This window comes from Polypterus senegalus, chromosome 13 (assembly GCF_016835505.1).
Source record: "Polypterus senegalus isolate Bchr_013 chromosome 13, ASM1683550v1, whole genome shotgun sequence".
Lineage (NCBI taxonomy): Eukaryota > Metazoa > Chordata > Cladistia > Polypteriformes > Polypteridae > Polypterus > Polypterus senegalus.
In genome coordinates this window covers 70,327,619-70,352,740 of record NC_053166.1, presented here as the reverse complement: position 1 = coordinate 70,352,740, position 25,122 = coordinate 70,327,619, and the positions used below count along the sequence as shown (strand labels likewise).

General features: G+C 35.2%; 1 protein-coding gene across 1 annotated transcript in view; it reads left to right on the top strand.

Moving 5' to 3' along the window:
* The first annotated feature begins 895 nt into the window (after window positions 1-895).
* abcd1 (ATP-binding cassette, sub-family D (ALD), member 1) overlaps window positions 896-25,122 on the top strand; it is a 72,114-nt gene continuing 47,887 nt past the window's right edge. Inside the window, exons 1-2 of the mRNA XM_039773979.1 lie at window positions 896-2,825; window positions 22,277-22,457. Coding sequence (XP_039629913.1) covers window positions 1,863-2,825; window positions 22,277-22,457 — 1,144 coding nt within the window. The 5' untranslated portion in view covers window positions 896-1,862. The remainder of the gene's footprint in view (window positions 2,826-22,276; window positions 22,458-25,122) is intronic.

Below are 25,122 nucleotides of genomic sequence, written 5' to 3'. Positions count from 1 at the left end.
GAAAAGTTTGGATTATAATAACCTACTGCAAAAGATAAGACAATACTGTATTTGTATAAAGGCTGAAGAGTCCATTGGGAAGGTTCCAGGAGGCTTAGAAGAACAGCAAGAGTAGGCCATGTGATAAAACACTTTACCTATATTAGTGGTTTACATTGTTGAGGAAGTTTGAAGTAAAAGTGTGGTTATTTTATTACCATCTTTGTAGAATACAATCTTTGAAAAATAAGATGAGTATACGTATTTTAATGCTTTCATTCACCCAATACTAAGAGAAATTGTACTGTATTGTCCTTTAACCTTTTATGTTGCTCTGACGTCTCAATATGCGAGTTCACGCATAAAAACACGTTGTTCTACAGTGATCTTTTTCAAATCCAACAGGCAAGGTCGCATTGCCAAACACCATGAGAGGTGCGTAAGGTACTGCAGGAAATGCTTCCATCTACCAGGAAACGCTCGGGTGGATCACGCGACACGCGTCAATTATTCGAGTTAGAAAGCAGTCGGTGAGAGGTGACATTTGTTACTTATGTAATGACCCAATAACCACTGATTCAACGTTTTCATTGTGGTGTGCATGTAGATGTCATCTACTACCGATAAAAGAGTCCCAGTGACTATGAGCTAATATTACATACGTCTCCGTGAAATCTGAGATGACCACATTATTTTGCAGTTCCACCACCTGTAATTACATTAGATCGATACCAGAGGTAAAGAGCATTCGATGCAGTTTTGATACCGACTTCATTAATGCCAGAAACTGTTCACTTATGGATGAGGGAATCCTTTATATTGCCAACTGACATAACGTAATAATACTTCAATCTCGTCGTTTTGCACAATTCCCCAATAAGTATGCTTTTGCAAATACCTTTAAGTCTTCCATTTAACGCTTACGATTTTTGTTGCCGTTTACTTAACACAAACCTCTCCTCAGTTCATTACTAAACTAATTTTCTTAAGTTTTATCTCTCCGAACTACCTTTCCGCAGCTCACTATTCACCCGAATTCGTTCTCGCCGCCTAGACGTTTAAACAATCTGCTGTAGGCAAACTCCTGGCGAGTGCATTGTGGGAATGAGGAGGACTTCCTAGCTGCGGGTCGCTGCCCCTGTTAGGACTGTCAAGAGCGCTTTACAGACACAGGAGGTCAGCAAAGTGGACATCTGTCAGGTGCGAAGAGAAGAAGAAGCTGAACAGAAGAAAATCAAAATACAAATATTCGTTAAAAGGAAATGGGAAGTTTGCATACAGAAGGACTTGAGGTCAACTCTGCCCTAGTTGCTCAGCGTCGATGCCGGTTTTGTACAACTTTCAGCTAAGTCACATTTTTATTATGAAAGTTTTAAATAGTCGTATGGAAAACGTGAAGGAAGAGTTTAAGCGTTTATTGTTCACTTCTAGTTACTGAATCTGATACAGACTCTTTGAATTTGAAGGTGGTGTATTCAAAACGAATATATGACTTTAATACACGCGTCTTTTTCTCTTTGCCACATTCCCGCACATCCATCTTTATGTCTCCCATACCTTGTCATTCTTTGAAGCTGCAATAAGAATTCTGGACGCCTACTCACCATCGGTTTCTGCAGGCTTTTGTGAATTTTCGTAAATAACACAACATTCTCAAATCCACTTAATCCAAAAACAGGAAAGGCAACTGTTTTCAGTAATAGTTTTTTTTTATTAAGACAGTAAAAGCAATGGTTGTAAGAGTAGTCACTTTTCTTACACATCGTAATATTTTGAAGAACTGACAACTAATCTGTACTTTTTGAATTGCCAGTGTATCTCTGCACTTCATAGGAAAAGGGAGAGTGTAAGAGGACACTTATAAGTCAAGTTGTTTCTCCCTGATGTTGTCTGGTACTAGTAAATTTCCATCCCCCGGTACTGGGGCGATGGCTGCTCTGCTAAATCAAGAACTGCCTGCAAAATTCAGGAAGACATCCGTCCTCAAAAAAGCTGTGGTTTTACTTACTGCTGCTTATGGTGTCAAGAAGCTTTACCCCGTTGTATACCGTCACCTGTCGGGCTTGACTGGGCAGAGAGTTCTTTCTTCTCAAACTAATGGTGCTCTGCAAACTGCATCAGGAACAAAAACCCGCTCTCCGAGTGTCAACAAGGAATTTCTGGAACGTTTGTGGCATTTGCTAAAGATTTTGTTCCCCAGGTTTTTCTGCAAAGAATTTGGCTTGCTGGGTTTACACTCAGTAGCCCTTATCTCACGGACGTTTCTTTCCATTTATGTTGCACATTTAGATGGTAAAATAGTGAAGACAATTGTGAAAAAGGACCCACGAGCCTTTGTGTTGGAGTTAACCAAATGGCTCCTTATTGCAATCCCTGCTACTTTTGTGAACTCTGCAATTCGCTACCTGGAGGGGCAACTGTCTTTGTCTTTCAGAACTAGACTGGTCCGGCATGCATATAAGCTCTATTTCAGCAACCAGACTTATTACAGGGTTAGCAACATGGATGGCCGCTTAGCCAACCCAGATCAGTCCCTGACTGAAGACATCGTCATGTTTGCAGCCTCAGTAGCGCATCTTTACTCCAACTTGACAAAGCCCATCTTGGATGTCATGATGACAAGTTACACTCTGCTCAAGACAGCCAAGTCCAAGGGTGCCAACACTACTTGGCCTTCTGCTATTGCTGGACTTGTGGTCTTCTTGACAGCTAAAGTATTGCGTGCTTTTTCTCCCAAGTTTGGCAAACTAGTAGCAGAAGAAGCCAGACGGAAGGGTGACCTGAGATACACGCATTCCCGTATCATCGCCAATTCGGAGGAGATTGCTTTCTATGGTGGCCATCAGGTAAATATTCTCTCTCAGATAAAATGTTGGGAGTGCCTTATTCATCAAGTCACAGTGGTTTAGAAATGAAAAGAAAATATTCGTTGTAGTAATAAGAACCAAAAGGTGTTTTGTTCCAGTAGCAATTGTCATACTTAACTTCATCTTCACTTCACATCCAGCTGTTTTTTCTATTATAGAGTGTAATTTTATAAGGTGCAAAATACACACTGATAAGGTAAAGTGCTTCATTAAGGAAATGTTAGGCGTTTGAAGCATATTTCATAGAAGCACTCTAGTCCAGATTATTAGCTTATTGTATTATTTATGTAGTATTTTAATAATTACTGAACTTGTTTGGGAAAACCCAATCCCACCACACTTCCACTTTATTCACTATTCTTCATCCTATTAATGACTCCAGTCGGACAAGACCAGGATGACCAGAGTTCAGCAAAGGTACTTATCCACAGTCTATGAGATATATGATTGTAACATCTTTTTTATAAGACAATGTTTTACTAAATAGCCTTAAGTGTGCTTGTGTTAAATTGGTTGTTTTTGATCTGTTGGTGAATAATGATTACTGTTGCCTTTAAGTTGTCTATGTATTGATGATTGTTTTTGTATGAATTTGAATTGCCTGTATTCTGACAAAGTATTTTCACTTGCATAAATAATATTTTCATCCCTTTGCTGCTTATCTCCTCATTTGTATTAAATGACACTTGATGGTCTTGCTTCTTACTGCTGTGGCTGTTGTTTGTTGTTTCAACAAATTTCTTATTTGTAAGTCAATGACTGTGTATAATTAAATCCTCAATTAAGAAAATGTGCTTCATAGTTTCTGCATTAAATCTTCTTGCCAAACTAGTCCATATAATTTGGTTTAGTAAAGCAAAAATATTTTTATAATACAATAAAAGTATTTTTTTAAACTTTGGAATTAATTTGTTTTTCTGTCCTTGAGGCTTTGCTTTTGGTTTGTTAGCAACCAGTGGTTCCCTTGAAATACTGTTTAGTACCCTGTTACTGTGACCTCTGTAGTTGTAAGAAGTTTGTTTTAATATGCAAGTTGCACAATGTAGAAACAGAAGTTATAATAATTGATTATATACAATAGGTTATTAAGTAGTAGCAAAATTTCTGATTAAAAAAACAAAATAAAACAGAGCTATACTATACTCCTCTTCATCTATAAAGCAAGAATGTACTTTTAATTTTATTTTGCTAATAATTTTCAATTAGTTCCTGTACGTTCATTTTTTATAATCTGGATAGGTTAAAAAAGAGAGAGAAAGAAAGAAAACATGGTGAACCACAGATTATCATCGTTGACGCTTAGTACAGATGTTAGCCTGGTCACACTGTATGTGGAGTTTGACACCAAACATGAACATTGTGGAAACTTGGCAGGTCTGAATCTAGTGAAATGGTGTTAGTTTCACTGTCTGTGTCAACATCTGATGACCAGTTTTCGACATCATTACTGTTTCTCATTTTGAGCAATGGTTCAGTCTCAGTTTGTTCTAAAATTTGTTTTATGGCTTTTTGTTTGCTTTTGTGCTTTTGTTAGAAGGCTCCGCTTAACTCACGAACATTGATGAATTACCAAAAGTAGCAGAAAGCATACAAATATTCATAATTTTTTTGGCATGATGTTATTTTCTCCACTAGATAGCAGCAGAAAATTGTCCTGAGAATTATTCGAGCTTAAAACTGTAAAGAGGATCATTGCATATCAGTTACAGTCTGACTCGAGCTTAACCATATTTACATAGAATGAGGCAGAGTCATGCTGGGCGTTAACACCAAGGAGGTTAATACTGTACTCCCTTATAATTGTGCTGGGTCTGGGAATTTTGGGTAACGGATTCTTTTAAATTATTATTGAAGTCCTGATTTTTTTTTGCACTTGACACAGTTAAAACACACACTTGATAGGCAATAAAAAAATACAAAAGCCACTTTTCACAGTCCAGGGCAAATGAAAAGATGCATTTTAACAGTTTTTATTAAAGTAGTCTAAACAAAGGATGACTCTTTTTTGAAGCTTTTAATTGTTTAAAAATGTTTTTTTTCTGTACATAAGTATTTGTTGTCAGTAGTCAGTGTTATTGATATTGTATTTTTCGGAACAAAGGGCATATTATATGACTTTGTCTTGTAGATTTATCTATTACAATGCTTCTTTGAATTTAAAATAATAGAAGGGGTTGGACGAAAATTGGGGTGCTTCAACACTTTGTGGTGGTTGTCTTTACTTTCATGATTAGGCTGTTTTTGATATTAGGCATTTTTTTAAGCATTTTTTTAAATGCTTGGTCAGAATAGTGCAGTATGCCTATGACTATAAATAAACTATATACTCAGTGTCACATTAGGACAGTATGTTTCATTTAATTGGATACGTTCTAGTTAAATATACTGTTCTGTCTGTTTAGTGGACCAGTCATGCATCAAAAATGATATCACTGTCAAACGAAGCACTTGCTACCTGCTGAGAAAGCAGCTACTGCTCTTTTTAGACATGTTCAGAATTATTACACATTACAGGAGGAAATGTTCACCCTACGTTTCAAATGAGCAAAACGTTTTGTACAGTATGTGTCATTTCTATGATCATGTTGGGGAGTGAGATGAATTGAATATTTGCTAAATGAAAAGGCCATCCCTAAATACATTGAAATTGGTGCCACTGCAAAGGTGGAATAAACAGTTATCAATATAATATAATATCCTTATATAAATCTTTTCCAGAATCAGCTGCCAATTTAAATGCTAAGGCCCAGATTATTTTTGAAAGTATTTTAGAAAATTAGATGGCCCAAGGAAACAAATGCCTCTCTTGAATTAACTGTTAGAGAGGAGTAGTCACTTAATAAAGCTTGCTTTTTTTTAATAACTGTCAGTTTAAAATTACTATCAAATGTTTATAGGGTGACATTTAAGAGTTTTTTGAGGGTACACAATTATCTATACCAGGAAAAGTTGGTTTCAAATTGATTTGCACCAAAATTTTATTGTTAATGATGGGAATTCTCCACATGTGACAACCAAAGGTGAGCTCATTCAGTGTTTTGAAAGGCTGATGGATGATCATTGTTGGTTTCTTAATTTACCTTAATATGTGTATTTGCTGACTTTACATATTTATTTTTATTACCATATATACTCGTGCATAAGTCATGTCTTGAAACCCGAAAAATCAATCAGAAAATCAGACCCAGAGTTATATGCCCATTCAAAAATGCAACACTTAATTTAATTTTTTTTCCTCAAATCTCGCATCAGTTTCTCAGACACATCGAATTTTGTTGCAGCAGGGAAGTTACCAATTTCTTTTAATTTAAAATCAGCTTCATATTTTCTTCTGATCGAACACTCCATCAGAGATAAGGGATGCTCTTACGATAAAGGTGTATGAGGGTGTGAGATACAAAAAACACAAATCAGTGCAAACGTCGGTTCGGAATAGTGCAGGTATTACAGTGTGGTCATGTAGGCACAATACATAGAAAAAAAGGCAGTGTGCTCTGTGGTTACTCTCTCAGGTGGGCGTTAGCATATCATAATCTCTTGGACCAATAGAGTGAGTTTTCCACATTCGACTTATACGACTGACATTATAAAATACCAGAAATTATATGGTAAAATCAAGCCCCGACTTATTCACAGGAGAACTTAAACGCGAGTATTTACGGTATTTTAAAACAAATGGTTAATCAATACCATCTAAATTACAGGTGTTTTGGTTTAGCATTAATTGATGTGACTCAGACCTCTTAGTTGTTTTTTTTCCTTAATGAGCAGCCAAACAATAATCAGACACAAAACACGCTACAACATGACCAGCTAACTTCAAAATAAAGAAAGGTTAATGTCTTGGTTGTGTTTGTCTGCTCAGGTCACCAAAACATCTTATCTTAGAAAACACAGAAAATCAACAGTCTGCTGTGGCAGAAGGAGAGCAGCAACAAGTCATGATATTCAATAACGACTTTAATTAACAGCAAGAATTGGCTTCTAATTAAGAAACTGGTTGGTGTTAAATTGGGTGGAGTTTGACATTCCTATTTAGCTGGTCATTTGTTGGCTCGTTTCACATCTCATTTCTATTTGGCTGCCATTTAATGAATAAATGAATCAACTCAGAGGACTGAATCCTTAAAAAAACAGGGCAATTAAAACGAAAGTTAATTAGCCACCCACCAGGACCGGAGTTGGATGCCCCTGATCTACAATAAATATTTAAACCTAATAATATCAGTGGCGCATGAACCTGTAAGCAGTGGTAGTTTTCAGGATACTACATCTATTTAAAGCAACTTTTATAACAAGATGTTTCAAATTAGCTTTTTCTAACACTTTGCTTTTCTGAGATTAGATTTGCATTCATAAATCTGGAAATGATAACTGATTAATAATTTTTAAAAGAGAATAGTCTGTTCTTTCTTTCTGTTATTTCTAAATACAGTACCTGTTAAATCCTTTTTTGTGTTGTTTTCTATGTGTCTGATATAAGTGATAAGACATTTTCTTTTACCTGCGATAATGGACTCATCCAGAATTAGGGTTTAAACTCAATACTGACCTAAGCTCCCGTAATTATGTTAAACAACAATGCATGCATTAACGTTGTCAAGATAGAAAAGTATTGAACTTTGACCCCATTTTCACCATCCAATACAATATATTATGCAATTCAATAAAAACCTCATTTAAATAAATTGTTATTCTGTATGCATTAAACTCTTTACATTTATGAAAACAAATGCTGTTACTTAGGCAGTACAATGAATTATGTTACAAACATTAAATGTCAATGTATTGTAAACAATATACATAACATTTAAAATAAACGTTAAACATTTAAATAAAAAGAACATTGATGTGATCTTTTGTAAACAATTGTTTAGAAAAGTAACACACAGACAGGCTACTGACACATTTAAAGGCTTTGCATAAATGCAAACAGTGCACATTACATTTGTAAATGTAAATAAACTACAATGTCTTCATAACTTCCAGATTTTTTGCAAGATAAATTAGAATGTCAATGTACTTTCCATGAGGTGTGCTTTTGTTGGGCTGTAAATGAGCCCTGACATACTTAATACATGTACTGAATCAGAGCTGGAAGTTTATGAGATCACTGAGAAGTCACGCCATTGTTTATGCAGTTAAGCACTGAAAAGTTATAGCGCCTTACATTATGTGATGAAATGTAATTTTGTAATCGCATGTAATAAAAGAAAGTAAGGCACTACAGAACCACATTTCATAGCGACAGTTGAAAATTCAGGGAGTGAAGGAGCCCCAATGCTAAAGAATGTTGCCCCTAAATGAACAGCACAGACTAAAACTTTTCCACAGGTTAAAAATAATTGCAGACCCCTGTATTAATGTATCAGAAATTTAACTGACAACAAAAAATGTTTTAGCCTGTAGAAAAATAATTCATGCAACAAACCTGCTTCAAGCACAACGGTTTACAGGTTCATACTTATTAATGCGTCCTTAATTTAGAAATAAGATACCCTTTAGAATTCATTGTGTATTAACCTGAGTGACAGTCCTTTAAGCAGAGCCGGTCAACCCATTAGATGACGTTGGTGGCTGCCTAGGGCAGTTTGGGTAAGTTACCTACACACCGAGGGAGACTCCCCCACCTAGGATTCCATATGGGCCACGACCATTGCTGCCTTTAAGTGTTTGACTAAACTGATTATGTTACCCCATTACTTGGTAATGTGCGTACAGGTTTGCGTGTTATCTTGCAATTTTCCTTCCTCATTGGGCACAACACCAAAGTAATTTGAGAAGCTACACCGGCTGCCTTCATTGTTAATTAAGTGTGCTAGTGAAGGCTCCAAAGCTGCTGAAGTTGCCATTAAAACCTTTGAGTGGGTTAAATTGGGGCTGCAGCTCTTGCCATGGCAAACTGGAAATGCATTTATAATGTAGGCTGTAGAATCCATGAAAAATTAGTATTGAAGTAATTTTAAAATGTTAAAATCAGTTCTTTTGACTATCATTGTACGCACTATTAAAACTGCAACTCATTTGCAACACAATTGAGCAAAATTAGCATTAAAGAAAGTATTTTATTTAAATTTTTTGGAATCAAACATTTACTGATTATGATATTCTTATAATAACATAATCTTAATAGAAAACTTATGTCCAAACTGTTTAGCTTTAAACATTCTTAAAATTTAGTTTTACCTTTGAAAAATTAACAGCAACAGATGTATACAAAAATAAATTACTATCAGATAAGCAGCAGCTAGCTGACATGCAGACATCAAAGGGAATAAAAGGAGTAGCTCATGTCTGAACCTATGATATTCATAAGAAAGTGACAACCAAACATTATCCTGTGGCTTTGACATTGGACGGATGTTGAGCTTTCTTCTTTGAATCAAGGTTTCTAGTTAAAATATTTGCTCATTGAACTTGTACTTCACCATATCATCATATCAACATAAACTGTATCATGGTCATCGAACTGTACACAAAGAATACTATATACGCATCAGAAGTAATGTATAGTAAAGCAGATTGGATCATTGTAATGAGAGTTAAAAATGTATTTACCAATGGGCTTTTAGCATGCCCTATTCAGTATTGGTTTGTAACTGTCAAAATTGAGTTCCACTTTTTGCACAATGCTACCTAGATGGGCACCCCATATTTGAATATTGTAAAATCTAATTACTGTGATTTTTGTCCTATAAAATATACAATGATTAAGAACTGATAAGTAGGGTAATAGGTAAGGGATTTAAAAACAAAAATAAGAGGTGAAGTATTGAGCCATATTAAGATCAAATGCTACACTCTGGGTTAAGTGAAATGGGTATTGTAAAACCATATTTTTATGAATACTTAATATTGCTTATGGTGGCATCATGATTCTAAGAAACTATGGTAGAGCAGGCATTGGCAAATCACCTAAAAAATACTAAAATTGGTAACTCTAGTTGTTGAAATTGCCTTCACTGAGAAATGTGGACATATTTCAGTTGATACAATCAAAAATGGTAATCAAGATGATTTGTCTTTTCACTTAATGATAAATATATTTAGACTTTTCTCAATGTTTTCATGCTGTTTTAAAAATGTCATACTGGACTATTTGTTTACAGTTTTATTTTTCTGTAGCATGTGTTGATCCTAAAACCTCACACAGAGTAACTGAGAAAAGTGCTTTTGCTGCCTGTGGTTTATACACTGGTGTTGTCTTCCTGTGTACATTCTGCAGTGCAAAGACACAGAGTATGAACTGTTTATCTTATCAAAATATATTTTGATGACAGTGTAAAGTTCAGACCGCTCTGTCCTTGAACATTTTAACAGTGGGCAAATCGGAGCAAGGCCCATTTGACTCTCTGCTGTTAGATAAAACATAACATGATGTTTAAATGCAGTACTTTTTATGCAAGTAAAGATTCATTGACTTTCACATAACATTAAATAGGTATGCCACATTGAATGACTACCTACAGTACACCTTTTGGTACAGCTATGCATGATATAGATCTTAAACATGTGAAGAATGTAGCTTTAGTCAGACTGGTCAACAGGAGCACAAACTGCAAACTAAACTCCTCCCCAACGAAAACTATATCTTACAGAACAAAGCAGTTACAAGCTTTTTTTTTAGTATAAAGAGGTTTTTGTTCCAGTGAGTTACAAAGAAGGCTATTCCTTTTTCTCACTGTTTTTTTGTTAGTTTACTTATTTTGTAGAAGCAGGAACAGAGTCTAAACACAAGCATAACTCCTAGCTGTAGTGCATTTGTAGGAATCTACTGAGTTATATTTTTTTTTTGTGCATTTGCATTGATGAAATATCCCTTCCACTGGGGGAATGAAAGAACTGCTGCATCTAATGAATTACAGCTGGCCTTTTAATAATGAAAACAGTGCTTATTGGCATGTCCTTAATGCCTTCTACTGGTGAAGCTGAGATCTGTGTGATTCCAGCATACTGCACAAATTCTTTTTTTAATAATGGTAGAGAATTAAAATGAGGAAAACCCCTCATGGGGTTAATCAAGTTGGAAAGCTTCATATCTTATTACATCTAAAGGCAGAACATATAAAGGCATAACTTTGTGTTTGTGTGGCTTACATCATAAAAGGAGGTTTGTTCAAAATAATGGTTTTAAAAAGAGTGTCTTTCCATTCATATTGGTCCTCTTTACATTCATTAAGGCTTTGGACATAAAACCATGAAATAGCCACGATTCAGCCAGTACTCTGGGACTTTTAGTATTGGCTTTGAATTTTACATGCACTGAGTCCCATTTAAATGTGTTTCCGGTTGAACTTGTATGTGTATAAATCAGAGACTGTGGATCCTTTCTTCTGACAACATTGTGTTGGTCTCGTATACATATTGTGAGCATGAACCACATGGTATGCCGTTAACCACGTTCCGTGCCTGCTGCCAATTCCTGCTTTTAGCATTAAAAAGGACTATGCGCAGTGTGTTGCAGGATTGTGTGCTATTTTGATGTCTGATTTGGAAAGGATATATATGTGCTGTATCTTCTGATACCTGTGATTGATTATAAGGAAGTGTGTGCCAGGTGGGATGGGGGGGTCAGGTTAGAGTCAATTTTTTGCTGGGGTCTCCTATATAAGCATTGTTTGATGAATGTTTTTGAGTAGCAATTTCATGTGAATAGTTGGAAAAAATAGCATCTTTAATGCTTTTTAGCCTTCTTGGTATTACAATGGGTGTGAACTCTTCTGAACAGTGTCTTAATACAGCTCAGTTTATGCAATGATAGGTGATTGCTAACAAAGTGTAATATTCTGTCTGCATAACATTTCTTACGATAAACATCTGTAATCAGGGTGGCGTCGTTACCTCTTTCAATGGAGATATCCAGGAAATCGATGCATTATTTAATTTTCCATAGTGAACTGGATTGCAGGGAATATTGCGTTGATGTGGTCGTGGTAATCATTCAGCTGGTCAATTTTTAATATGACGAATGTGTCATCAACATAGCGTATCCAAAGTTTAAATATGAACTGAGTTTGAGTAAGATAAGGATAAGTACGTTTTTTGCTTTGTTTTGATTTTGATGTCTAGCATCAGGACCTGAAAAAATTCACTTAGACATTTTGGAGATAATTAACAATTTTTTATTAAAAATCAAGTCTACCTTCTCTTTTTCCAGTGAGTGACTTCTGAAAAAGAAATACCAGGCACAACCTCAAGTGTGAGAAAGTTGTCAGCATCTTTAAAACACATTTTGGCAAGATAAAATATACTTGTCTTTGTGGTAAAATAATTTCATTAACTACTCTTGCTTTAAAACTGATCCTATTTATTAACTTAGGTTTGCTTTTGATTTAATCTATCAATTTAAAGAATGGAGTGTACTGTGTATAAGATTTTAGAAATTTGCAACTGCAGTATGTGAGCTTCTTTGTCTTTAGGATATACCAATATATTTTTTACATTTAAAGGCAGTGTACTTGCAGTGCTGTATTTTAGACATGAATCTGCCAATTATGAGCACCTAAATTAGAGGTTGATCTTGGTTTCATCTGTCCAAAGAATGTTTTCCAGAACTGTGCTGGCTTTTTTAGATGTTCTTTAGCAAAATCCATTCTAGCCTTTCTATTCTTGAGGCTTATGAGTGGCTTTCACCTTGCAGTGCACCCTCTGTATTTACTTTCATGCAGTCTTCTCTTTATGGTAGACTTGGATATCGATACGCCTACCCCCTGGAGAGTGTTGTTCACTTGGTTGGCTGTTGTGAAGGGGTTTCTCTTCACCACGGAAATGATTCTGTGTCTTCCATGGACGTCCAGGTCTTTTTGCGTTGCTGAGTTCACCAGTGCTTGCTTTCTTTCTCAGGATGTACCAAACTGTAGATTTTGCCACTCGTAATATTGTAGTAATTTCTCAGATGGGTTTTTTTCTGTTTTCGCAGCTTAAGGATGGCTTCTTTCACCTGCATGGTCCTTTGACCGCATGTTGTCTGTACACAGCAAAATCTTCTACATGCAAGCACCACACCTCAAATCAACTCCAGGCCTTTTATCTGCTTAATTGATAATGACATAACGGTGGACTTGCCCACACCTGCCCATGAAATAGCCTTTGAGTCAATTGTCCAATTACTTTTGAGCTCCTGAAATGAAGGGATTGTGTTAAAAATGCTTTAGTTGCCTCACACTTTTATGCAATCTTTTTGTTCAACCCACTGAATTAAAGCTCAAAGTCTGCACTTCAACTGCATCTGAGTTGTTTCATTTAAAATCCATTGTGGTAATGTACAGAACCAAAATTAAAAAAAAAGTTGTCTCTTTCCAAATATTTATGGACCTAACTGTATGTGGCTGACAATGAAGTGGTGCTCCAAGACCTAAAGCCAGCCTTCCTTTGTGGATTCCTGCTTGATGTTTTGATTTGCAAATATCAGGGGTGACCATTTCCAAACATATTTCCTGCTCTTGTTAATACCTGTGGACACATACCTGAAACTTCATATGTAACTCAGGAAGGATGCACATCCTACTATCTCTTAGTATTTATCTTCAAGCAGGACAATATGTTTTCCTCAGCCTACATGCTAGCAGTATCACCCCTTCAAAGGTTTTCCTTTGCAGAGTTTACCTTTAAGTTTCTAAGACATCACAAGGGCAGTTTAGTCTGTGGAAGTACTTGTGTGAAATCTTATTGTAATTTGTATGTGTGTTTTTTTTTTTTATTGTTGTGTAGTGTATGTACATGCATATCTATGACTGTATATATAAAATCTGTTTATTTAATATTTATACTCTTTACTGCAGTGCTAGAAAGTTTGTGAATCCTTTAGAAATTTCTCTGTTGCTACATAAATATGGCTTAAAATCGTAAGTCCTAAAACTAGAGAGAACCTAATTAAATTAATGACACAAAAACATTATACTTGTTCATTTATTTATTGAGAAAAATAATCTAATGTTACATGTTTGTGTTTTTAAAAAAATGTGATTCTTTGCTTTCAGTAAATGGCGTGACCCTCTTGTGCAGAAATAACTTCAGTAAACGTTTCCAGTAACCTTTGATCTACTCTGCTCATTGGCTTGATGGAATTTCAACCAATATTGCCTTCCTGAACTGCTTCAGCTCAGAGATGTTGATGGGCTTCTTTGACTGAACCTTTTTACATCATTGTTGTTCAGTGTTCCCCAGAGTGGGAATTCATGATACGAGAGAGGCATTTAGATCCTTAGATGTTACTATGGGGTTCTTTATGATCTCCCGGAATATTACATTCCCTTGGAGTGATCTTTGTTGGCCAGCTACTCCTGGGAAGAGTAACAATGGTACTGAATCTCCTCCAAGTGTACACAACCTGCCTGCCTGCATGTCCAAACTCTTTAGAAATGTTTTTTAACCTTTTCCAGACTAGTGAACATTAACATCTTTTTTTTTTTCCTGAGCTCCTCAGAAATCTCCTGTGATCGAGGACTGTCACACTTCCATAAACCTGTGAGGTGAAGTTAAGAGTTTGATAGTGAAGACCCAGATTTATGTTCTTTAAATAGGACAGGGCCACTCACACTCAAACCTGATTGTTATCCCATTGATTAAAACACCCGGCTCTAAGTTTCTCTTTATATCGAACCTCTCCGATTATCAGTTACATACTTTTGCAAATGCGTAACATTGGGTCATTTTCCTCAAAAAATAAATGAACAAGTATGGTTTTGCGTCTTTTGTTTAATTGGGTTCTCTTTAGTAGTTTTAGGATTTGTGTAAAAATCTGATCTTGTTTTAGGCCATATTTAATAATAATAATAATAATAATAATGCTGCATTTTATTTATAAAGCACTCCTGTCATGTTTAAAGAACTTTACAGAAATTTAAAATGAACAGTAGGGTAATATGCAGAATTATTAACAAATAATATCCATATAAAACACTAAATAAACATAAATACTGTACAGGAAACAAAAGTCATAGAATTAGACTAAGAGACCATAAACCAGAATGAAAAATATACAAAATACTACAAGAAACCTTGAACAAATAAAATAATTGGTGATTCAAATGCAAATAATCCTGAGCACTTGGACAGGGAGGGTAAACTGAAATAAGGGTCAGAATATCAGGGTACATTAAATATCCTTGTGAACAAATTAGTTTTTAGGTGTTTTTTTTTTTTTTAAATGAATTGAGTCAGCTAAACACATATTTTTAGGTAAGTCATTCCAAAGCCTGGGCACAAAAGACCTTGAAGGCTTTTTCACCAATAGAGCACAGGTTAGTTTATGGCACAACAAGATTGCCAGGGTCAGTGGACCTTAGTGGGCAAACAGGAACATTGTAATGGAGGAAGTTACTGATGTAGCCCAGTATAAGGCCATTTAAAGGTTTATATATTAGTAGTAGAATTTTATATTCATTCCCCTATTAGACACAGGTAGACAGTGAAGATGTAGCAGGATGGATGTTGTGTGCTTGCTGTTTTGATTCTGTGTAAGGACTCTTGCAGCAGAGTTTTGAAACAGCTGGAGCTGTGATAACAGATTAGAAGTTGTACCTGCCAGGAGGTAGTTACAGTAGTCAGTGTGGGATGTAATAAAATCATGGACAAATTTGTCAGAACCACAAAAGGAGAGAAATGAGCGAACACAGGATCTTTATGGAGGTGGAAATAAAAAAAAGTTTCGTTAATGTGCTTTATGTGGGTAGAGTACGATTAGGAAGAATCAAAAATGACACCAACATTCCTCATGATAGAAGAAGCTCTGATGATGTCATCATCAAGAGTGACTGAGAAGGATCTTATTTTTTTTAACTGAGCTTTAGTGCTAATATGACTTTAATTTTGAAGTTTAATTTTAAAAGGTTATGTTCCATGCAGGATTTAATTTCTCTGAAGCAAGTTGTGAGGTGAAAAAAAAAACTCTTGAGGAACTTTCACTTTTAACACTGAAATGGATCTGAGTATCTTCTACATAAAAATGATAACCTTTTCCAAAGCTACAAATAATATGGCCAAGGGCAAGCTTGTAGATACAGAACAGCAGAGGAACGAGGACAGAGCCTTGAGGGACTCCTTATGTGACTGGCACTGAGCTGGGCCTGCTATTGCAAAGACTAATTCTTTCCTGTCAGTCAGATAGGACTTAACCAATTTGGGAGAAATGCCAGAGCTTCCCAGAGTTTTCTCAGTTCTGGATAGTAGAATATCATATTTGACAATATCAACTGCTGCACTAAGGTCAAACAAAATTAATATGCTGGTCTGCCCAGAGTCTGCTGCCATAAGCAAATCATTAGCTATACAAGCTATGCTTGGAACTCAAACTTAAAGGGGTCCTTCAGTTTATTACAACTTAAGTAACTAATGAGTTGGGAGGACACAGCACACTGAAGAACTTTAGACAGAAAAGGTTAATGAGAGAGAGGTCAAAAATTATTAAAACATCATGAGCAGGCGTTTTTTAACTTTGGGGGTTACTGAAGCAATTTTCAAAGTAGGTGGCACAGAGCCATTGTCACAAAGTGTATTTTTTATTGCCATAACAGTTGGTATTAATGGCATGAAGGCAGGGCTTGGCAAGTGTGATAAGGATAGGGTTCTGTACACAAGTTGTAGGCATCATTTTACAAAGCAGGTCATTAATAAATGTAGAAGAAGGTGGTGAAAATTTTGGAAAGGAGCTGGATGGAGAGAGAACACTTGGGAAATACAAATGGAGGATTAACTTGTATTTGTTGAATTATTTATGTTTTTAATTTTATCACAGAAAAAATGAAGGAATATTTCACAGTGTTTAGTGGAAGAGGTGATAGGGCCAGATGCAGGTTGAAATAATTTTATTAATCACAGAGAACAAAACCCTTGGGTTGTCATGGCCACTTTCTATTATTCTGCCTTAGTATACATTCTTGGCTACAGTTAGTGCATCTCTGTAAGCCCTTTTAATGGTTGGAGAAACCCTGGGCATGCACAGTGAGGCCACTCATGACACTCTCTGAAGACTTCCACCAGCAGCTTTCTTAGATCATCGTGTTGAAATATACTATGGAGCTGAAGTCTTAAAGGAGTCCTTGCTATGTTTTAAAGAAGCTGTTTTATCGTGGTCTGGAACCCCTGCAGATTTTTTTTTTTTCTCAAGCCGTCTGGATTTTTTTTTTCTGTCCTCTGTGGCCATCGGACCTTATATTTATTCTATGTTAATTAATGTTCCCTAATTTTAATTCTTATTTATTTTGTCTTTTTTTCTCTTTCTTCATCATGTAAAGCCCTTTGAGCTATATTCTTTGTATGAAAATGTGCTATATAAATAAACGTTGTCGTTGTTGTTGTAGTTCTGGCTAGAGGGCTGTTATAGTGACCAACAGGGCTATTTAATGTGTATGGAAATGGGCAAGACAGAAAATCATAAAGAACAGGTCCAGAAAGGATAAAGGGACATCCTGTATATTTTAAGGTTTCTGTTAGAAATTTTACTTTTACAGTTAAGAGGAAGAAGCACTAAAACATTGAAAAACAACTACAGTACTTTGTTAAAGTCACCTACAAAAACTAACTGAGAAAGAGAACTTAAATGAGTTTGAAGTTCAGTCAAATCATTTAGAAATGATCCATTATATTTTGGAGGATAATCGAGAATAATAAGTAGGATAGGACAAGATTACAGTATCAGTTTTAGAGTCATCAAAAGACAATGGACAGTCAATTGGTATTCTTCTCATGCTTAGTCCAGATCAGTTATAGTAAGTCCTCCATTCTGACCAGATTCACAAGCACAATCTGTGTATTTGTGTATGTATATTAGGGCTAAGGCAATGTTCAAGGATGTCATCCATTGGTAATTGAGTGAGTTTATTTATTTATTATTATTATTATTTTTTTTTACAAGAAAGCTTTCAGTGTTATTCGAAGCAGGACATTTGTGAAATTCCTGTGGTATGTATCAAGGCCTTTTTTTTTCTAGAGTGGATAGAGGGACGGAGTAGCTAAAGAATAATATAGTGATAGAGGACTGACCAAGTTATTCCTTACACACACTGCTGTGAATTTCTAATTTTCGGCACAACTTGGTAAATAAAGATGACTTTTGTCTTTTTTGATCAGTCATTCTAATTTGTTTATAGGCATATGTAACAGGGCTCATACATAGACTATAGACCTGGGAGGCTACCCAGGACCAGGTTACTTTTAACCCTTTACTTTTAGTGTTAGTGTTGAGGGAACAATTCGATCAAATTGAAGTTGTTTCTTTTTGTAAAAATCATGAAACTATACCATTAAGCGACTAGTTAAATTCAGCCCATTAAGACAGGAAGAATAGTGTTTAATATATAAAAAAGTTTACCAGTGAAAGGAATGCCCTTTGGCTGACAAGAGGCGTTCTAATCGTCACTTTGCACACAAAGTTTGAATGGGAAGAGTTGCAGGTGTATTTATGACACTGCACCATTCACAGAGTCCGAGTGCTCATACTTTCTTGCTATAGTGCATCCTGAACTTTTAAAAGTACATGACCCCTTGCTTCCCTGCACAGGTGATGGTATAGTACTTGGCAATGTTTTGAAATGTCAATGTGACAATGTGATCTTTAATGCTTCATACAGCCCTAGTTTCTATATACAGGCTAAATCTTAGACTCCACAAAATATTGTTAGGACTGGAGTTTCTACCAGAGCAGAAATGGTGTGAATCTTCCATATTCTTCATAAATACTTCACTGTCCAGGCCAGGCCTCCTTTGCCTGTATGGAAGAAACCTCATCTTGATTAGTTTAAATCCACCTGCACTGGCCTGCCTCAGGCCCAAAAGGGTTTAAAGCCTCCAAAATAAACTTAAATGTCTCAAAATATAACCAAAAGCACCACAAAGAAAAGGATCATCAATCTTATATTTAAAGGGCAAACAATCTTTAAAAATTAAAGATTTATTAAAAAAAAACTCAAAAAAAGAAAGACAGGTTTAAAAAGCAAAAAGAGACACAAAGGAGTTGCCTAAAAGGCAGTCAAAGCAAGCAAAGTCCCAATATTAAATACAAACACCAGAATCCTTAAATAGAGCAGAAAAAAAGTTAGCAAGTCCAAGACAGAAAATACAATAAAATACAAAATAAATGCCACTATAAATAATCAATGATTCCCATTCCTATGTATTTTTCAGTCAGTTTAAATAACCTTAAGGAGGGCCCAGGGAGTGGTGATATCAGGATGGCACCACATATTGGTGCTCCACCCACAAAGAACATGTAACAACAGAATATTTAAAGACAACATAGTTACAGTATGACATCACATTAGAACCAATAGAAATAGAAAAGATATTAAACATAATCATTCAAAATTGACAAAAACAACAAAAGCTGCTATCTGATATGACAAATGGTCAACTTTTACAGTGCCTACATCTGATCAAACTCTGGATGTTGTATTAATTAAAGACTGAAGGCTTTGTTCTGAACATCCATTCCAAAACTGTTATATACAGTAAATGCCCACAGTTGTTGGCTGTTTAAACTTAACTTTCCTATCCATTATATTCCAGATCAGCTTAATGGGGTTATGGTAAGGTGTTTCTGCATATAACAACATCATGTAACACCATCCATTTCAACTTTCCTTCATATTTCTTCTTCTGCAAATAGTTCTGACAGTGCTAGGATGTATATGTAGTTTCATTATCCTTTGGCAGCACAAATGACTGCCCAGTACATATTACGACATAGAGTATGGCATGCCACTGGAGAATACTGTGGTAGCTTCTTTCATTTAGGATTTCAGTCACACAGCGTTGTAACCAACTTTAGAACCAGCAAAAACTTTGTCAACATACACATCTCTTGTACTGTTTTAGAACTGTTTCATTTTATAAATGGGAAGTCGGAACTGTAATGCAAAATGCCTGGGAACATTAACAGCAAACATTCTATTAATCTCTTTAATGGGAAAATTGATAAGTTAAAGGCCCAGATTTCAAAGTGATTTTACAAGCTTTATATTGCAATGTCAAATCCTATCTCTCCTTGTGCATACTGTCCTAGGAATTAAAATTTTAGAACAGAAAATTGTAACTTTAGTTTTTGTAATGAAATCTGCTACTTGTCCTTGAATCCCAAGACCAATACAATTAAGGAAATATTCAATTGCTTTTCTGCTAGGGTTCACTGTTCACATTTAAATAGATGGTTAATGACTGGCATAGTTTCTAATGCACCAATTGTTAGCTTTCAAACGATTATTTGATTTTGTTTAAAGTCATTCGGTGGACTTCTGTTTGTGAAAGTGTTGACAACCAATGGGCACTCGGGTGGAAATAAAATGCGTACAATGTGAACACAAAGGTAGAAGAAAAATGTTTTTTTGGACCGTGCAAACAAAGGAGATGCTCATCTGTCCGATGTCTCTGAGGAAAAAGAATGACAGTTTCAGACTGTGGCAGAACTTACTATGCCTGAAAACAATGACACAGTCACTGTCCCTGTCCACATGTTGATTGGCTTTCAGAATGCAGCAAATGTGCAATACTTGGGTAATGCTAAGGGGTGCTGCCAAGTCGTGAGAAAAATATATAATGTGTCTTCCTCCTGCAGTAGTTAGTCGTGTAATCCAATATCTTCAAACCAAAAAAATCCTTAAGTCGACGTAGTTAAGTCTGACATGTTCTACTACTCAAAGTAATTTAGTGTTCCATCAGCTGTACACAGTACAAGCTGTTTGAAGAGTTTCATTGTGACTGTTGTGTTAATCACCACATAAAAACAGTACTGGCTTGTATTGTGATTGACATTTTAACGTTTTGTGATAAAGGAAATGCTACAGTTATGTTGTAAACCTTCAGTGTAGCCTTTGACACAACTGATGACTCTTTTCTGTTCCACAAGCTAGAAAATGACATTGTGCTCTAAACCAGGCAAGTCATTTTCCATATGTAATAATATGTACAGAAATGTGATGATAATACTCTATTATTGTGTTCTGAAGTTAGAAATAGTGTCCTTTAAAGCTCAGTACTAAGACTGTTATTGTTTCATTTTACATGCTGTCATTGGAAGATACAGTATGTTTAAAAATTCATATTCATATGATGCTCAGCAAGAGCTTTTTTCCAGACTTAATGACATTTATTCTGTTGTATCCTTAGATAATTTTGCCAACACGTTAATGATTGGATGAGAGATAACTACTTGACTTTGAATACATAAAACAGGAATGTTATCAGTTGCTGGGAATAATATAGACCACAAAGGGTCCTTGCCTTTCTCATTCTGTAGACCTAAACATTATTTTTACTGAGTCAGCATGCAATTTAGATGTTAAATTTGATACTAGTCTGTCTTTTACCTTTCAAATTACAACAATATATAAAACCTGCTGTTATTTTCAAAGTGTGGAGTATATAATGAAGTTAATCCATGAAGGCTTGCATAGTATAATTATTTACTGCAATACATTGTTCACTGGCTGTTCAGATCATTTTTTCAGTTAATTTAAAATGCTGTTTCAAGGATAATTCCTAGAGGTACAACCATATAACTTTCATTTTTATGTCTTATATGTAGTTTCCATTTCAGTTCAGGGATGATTTTAAATTTACAAATTTAAATTTTAACTTTTTAAGTATATATCTTTAAATAGCCTAGACCCTTCTTACTTACACGAACTTATCAATGCATATACCAGAGTTTATATTAGGATCTTGAGGTTCTTGGCTATTAAAGAATACAAGAACAACAAGAATTACTAGAACAGCGTGGGGGTGGAGTTGAGCTTTTAGCTGTAGGGTGCCAAAGTTATGCAATGAGCTCACTGCTAGTATTTCACTATTTAAATCACGGCTAAAGACTCGTTACTTTAGTCTAACATTACCTCATTACTGCTGTTAATTAGATTTTCATGTTGAAATTCTTGTCTGTTTGTCTTTTGCATAAAATATGAGAGTGACGGTCATTATAAACTGATACAGGCTTATTCTATTTCTTTCTTCAATATCTTGCATGTGACCAGAGATACTGAGGGTCTTGAAATCCAAAAAAAAGTATTTCATGCACAGGATGTGCAAATAATATTGTCGAATGCCCAGGGGTGTGCAAGGGCCTATGGGCCTAGGTGTGACTTTATCTATTAAAACTGATCACGGACAACCCCTACCAAGGATGTATTTTCCAAATCCTGTTGAGTGAAGCTTTTGCTCTCCTCTGCTGTCGTCAGGCCATAATAATCATAATGTTAAAGGGTTTGTATTTTCATGACTTATATTAATTGAAATTGAAAATTTTTCAGTTTTAACTATATGTTTAGCTTAACTTGTGAGTTCCTGTATGTAAACAATGTATTATTCTAATATTTTTGTCATTGCTTTATTATTGAACACCTGTGCAAGTACTTAGTGCCATTACTATATAAACAAATTGATAGTGAAATTATCTAGAATGATCAGCAGTCACAAATATTTGCTTATTTTTTTCTCACTAGATTGAGATGTCACAGTTGCAGCGATGTTACCAAGCACTAGCTTCACAGATCAACCTGATCCTTTTGAAGAGGCTGTGGTATGTCATGCTGGAGCAGTTCTTGATGAAGTACTTGTGGAGTGCTTCAGGACTGGTAATGGTGGCTGTACCTATTATTACTGCCATTGGGTATTCTGAGTATGGTAAGCACATCGGTGTTTCTAATTCATTAGGCTGTCTAGTGTTTAGCTAGAAGCACATGCTCATGAGCAGAGGCTAGTTGTAATGAAAAAAACTAATCTGAATAACACACAAGAAATAGTCTTTCAGGTGCAACATACTTGAGAAGCTTACACAGCCTGAGGGATGTTGTTATAATAGACAAACCTTAATCAATATGTGCTGTGCTTGATGAGCTACCAGGCAAGCTATTCAAAAAGAGTCTAAATATTCACTTGTTTTATTTTATATTATTTGCTTAGCACACCGTGTCACTGAAATCTGATAGTAAAGTCTTCATGCAGTGAGCTTTCACTAATTTGTTTATGCCGCTAAAAAGCTTTTTTAACTTGCTCTATTTCAAAATTTGTGTAAGAAATACTTTGTGTTTGCAGAAATAAACTTCTGATGTAAAAAGTTTACTCAGATGAGTTAAACATTGTGGGAACTGTGTGTTTAAAGAACAAAGTATTTTATGCAATTTTGTCACACAGATAATGTTAATAAGCAAGCAAATCTGTAAAACACAGTTTGACTCTTGGTTCAGATTAATGTTTCATTTCAATCAACCTATCTATAAAAGGAAATATGTGATGCTGAATATCTTTTGTCAATGCATACATGCAAAGAATATGTATTTTTATCTTTTTGATATGAGGTTATGGAACTTTATTTTAACATGGCCAGATTCATACTTCACCTTGCAGTGACCTTCAGCTGGGCAAAGCTAAACTTCAAGTTTGCAAGCTAACAAGTAAAAGTACTTCTAGTTTGCACTGTTCCAGCAGTGTCACATACTTTCCTGTCTATTTTTTGTCCAAATATTTATTTTATGTTTACTCAATATGCATGTAACTTTTAAACAAAGAACATAATATAAGCATTTAATGGTCTGCTGGCAAATTGTAGATTACCACCTGCACCTTAAACTAGTGCGTCCAGTGTAGTTGATCTAGACCTGGAGTTCTCAAAGTCAGTCCTGGGGACCCTCTCTGGCTGCAGGTTTTTGTTCTAACCAGCTTCTGTTTTTAATTGGACTCCTGGGCTAATTAAGTGAACTGTTATTTCCCAGATTCTGTGTTTGGGAACAATATAGAAATTAGAAAACTAAGTTTAGTAAAAAAAAAAAAAAAATCTAAAATGTACTAAGTGGTTATACCGGAATAATGTATTTTTTTTTTCTTTTTAATAATATTTTCATCTTGATGTTCAATCTGTTTTTCCAGGTGTTCTAATTGTTTAATTAATCCATTGTTTTCTGATTAATGGGTCTGACGCTAAAGTAGTTGCAGCCTTTAATGATTCAATGTCATTTGCCTGGGTGTCTGCTTTGCTCGTTTTTAATCGTCATTATTAAGATAAAATGAAGGGAGCAAACTACACAGAGAAAGGGCAAAATATAATGAAAGCAACAAAAGTGAGTTAAGCACTTTAATCTATAGCAAAAATGGGAATATTTCTTATATATATATCTATATATGTCTTATAAATGTAAAAATCATGCGTCTGTGCTTTCTTAATGTAGAGTAAGAGAAGATAAAAAAATCAGCTAATTAATTGATCAGTGTTATCAGTTGTCTCTAATCATGAATCTGGTTGAAGCAAAAACCTGAAGCCACAGTGGGCCCCCAGGACCGACTTTGAGAACCCTTGATCTGGAGAATGAAGACAGTATTGGAATGTACTTTTTCTGGTTGTACTAGAAGGAGAGGTCAAGATAAAAAAAAGTGTGGCATGTGCTGTAAAACAAACCTCTGTGGATTACTGTGATGCTGTTATTAAAGCAGTTTGTCAGTTTTGATTATAAAGAGCTGTTTTTCCAGTGACATGTACCAAAGCATAGATTCTCAACATTTGTTGTTGGAGAGGATGCTAAGAGAATTTGGATATCCAGTTAATATCACATCTTTCAAAAGGGTCTTTCTTTCATAGTGTACTATAATTCAAGGCCAGTAGTCAGTTAGGCTAGTATGGCAGTGCTGTTCCCCAACACCAAAAATTATGTCCTTTGTCAACTTTTATTTGAAGCCAAGGACATCATTTGTTAACAATTGTTTTATTAATGACTGTTTTATGTGCTGATTTTCTGTATGTTTTGCTTTGTTATTGCTTATTATGGAATTGCAGCATTTTTAGTGTTTTTGTGATTAATGCTGTTTAACCACTCACAGTATATACTTACTGTTATAGTTATATTTATTTTAGTCACTTTAAGCAAGCATCTGTCCGTAGGGTATGGGTTGTAAAAAAAGTCATGCTGATTGCACTAAGCAGAATACCTGTCAGATATTTTTCACTGATCAGTTTAGTGTCCATTTCAGTTTAATTTATTCTTTTTAAGCACAGCTCCAGATATGAGTCTAGTGTGCTTTATAATAATTAAAATATGAAAAACACAAAACATAATACAGAAACATAAAAAGAGAAATATTGTGTAGTATAAGCAAAAAAAGATACACTGATGTGTGTGTTTATGTATATATATATATATATATATATATATATATATATATATATATATATATATATATATATATATATATATATATGGTTACCCATATATAACCGCCGCTTCGCAGCGGTGAAGTACTGCCTTAAATTTATTTCTTTTATTAAGAAGAAAAGTAAACCTTTTTAAACTGAGGGAAA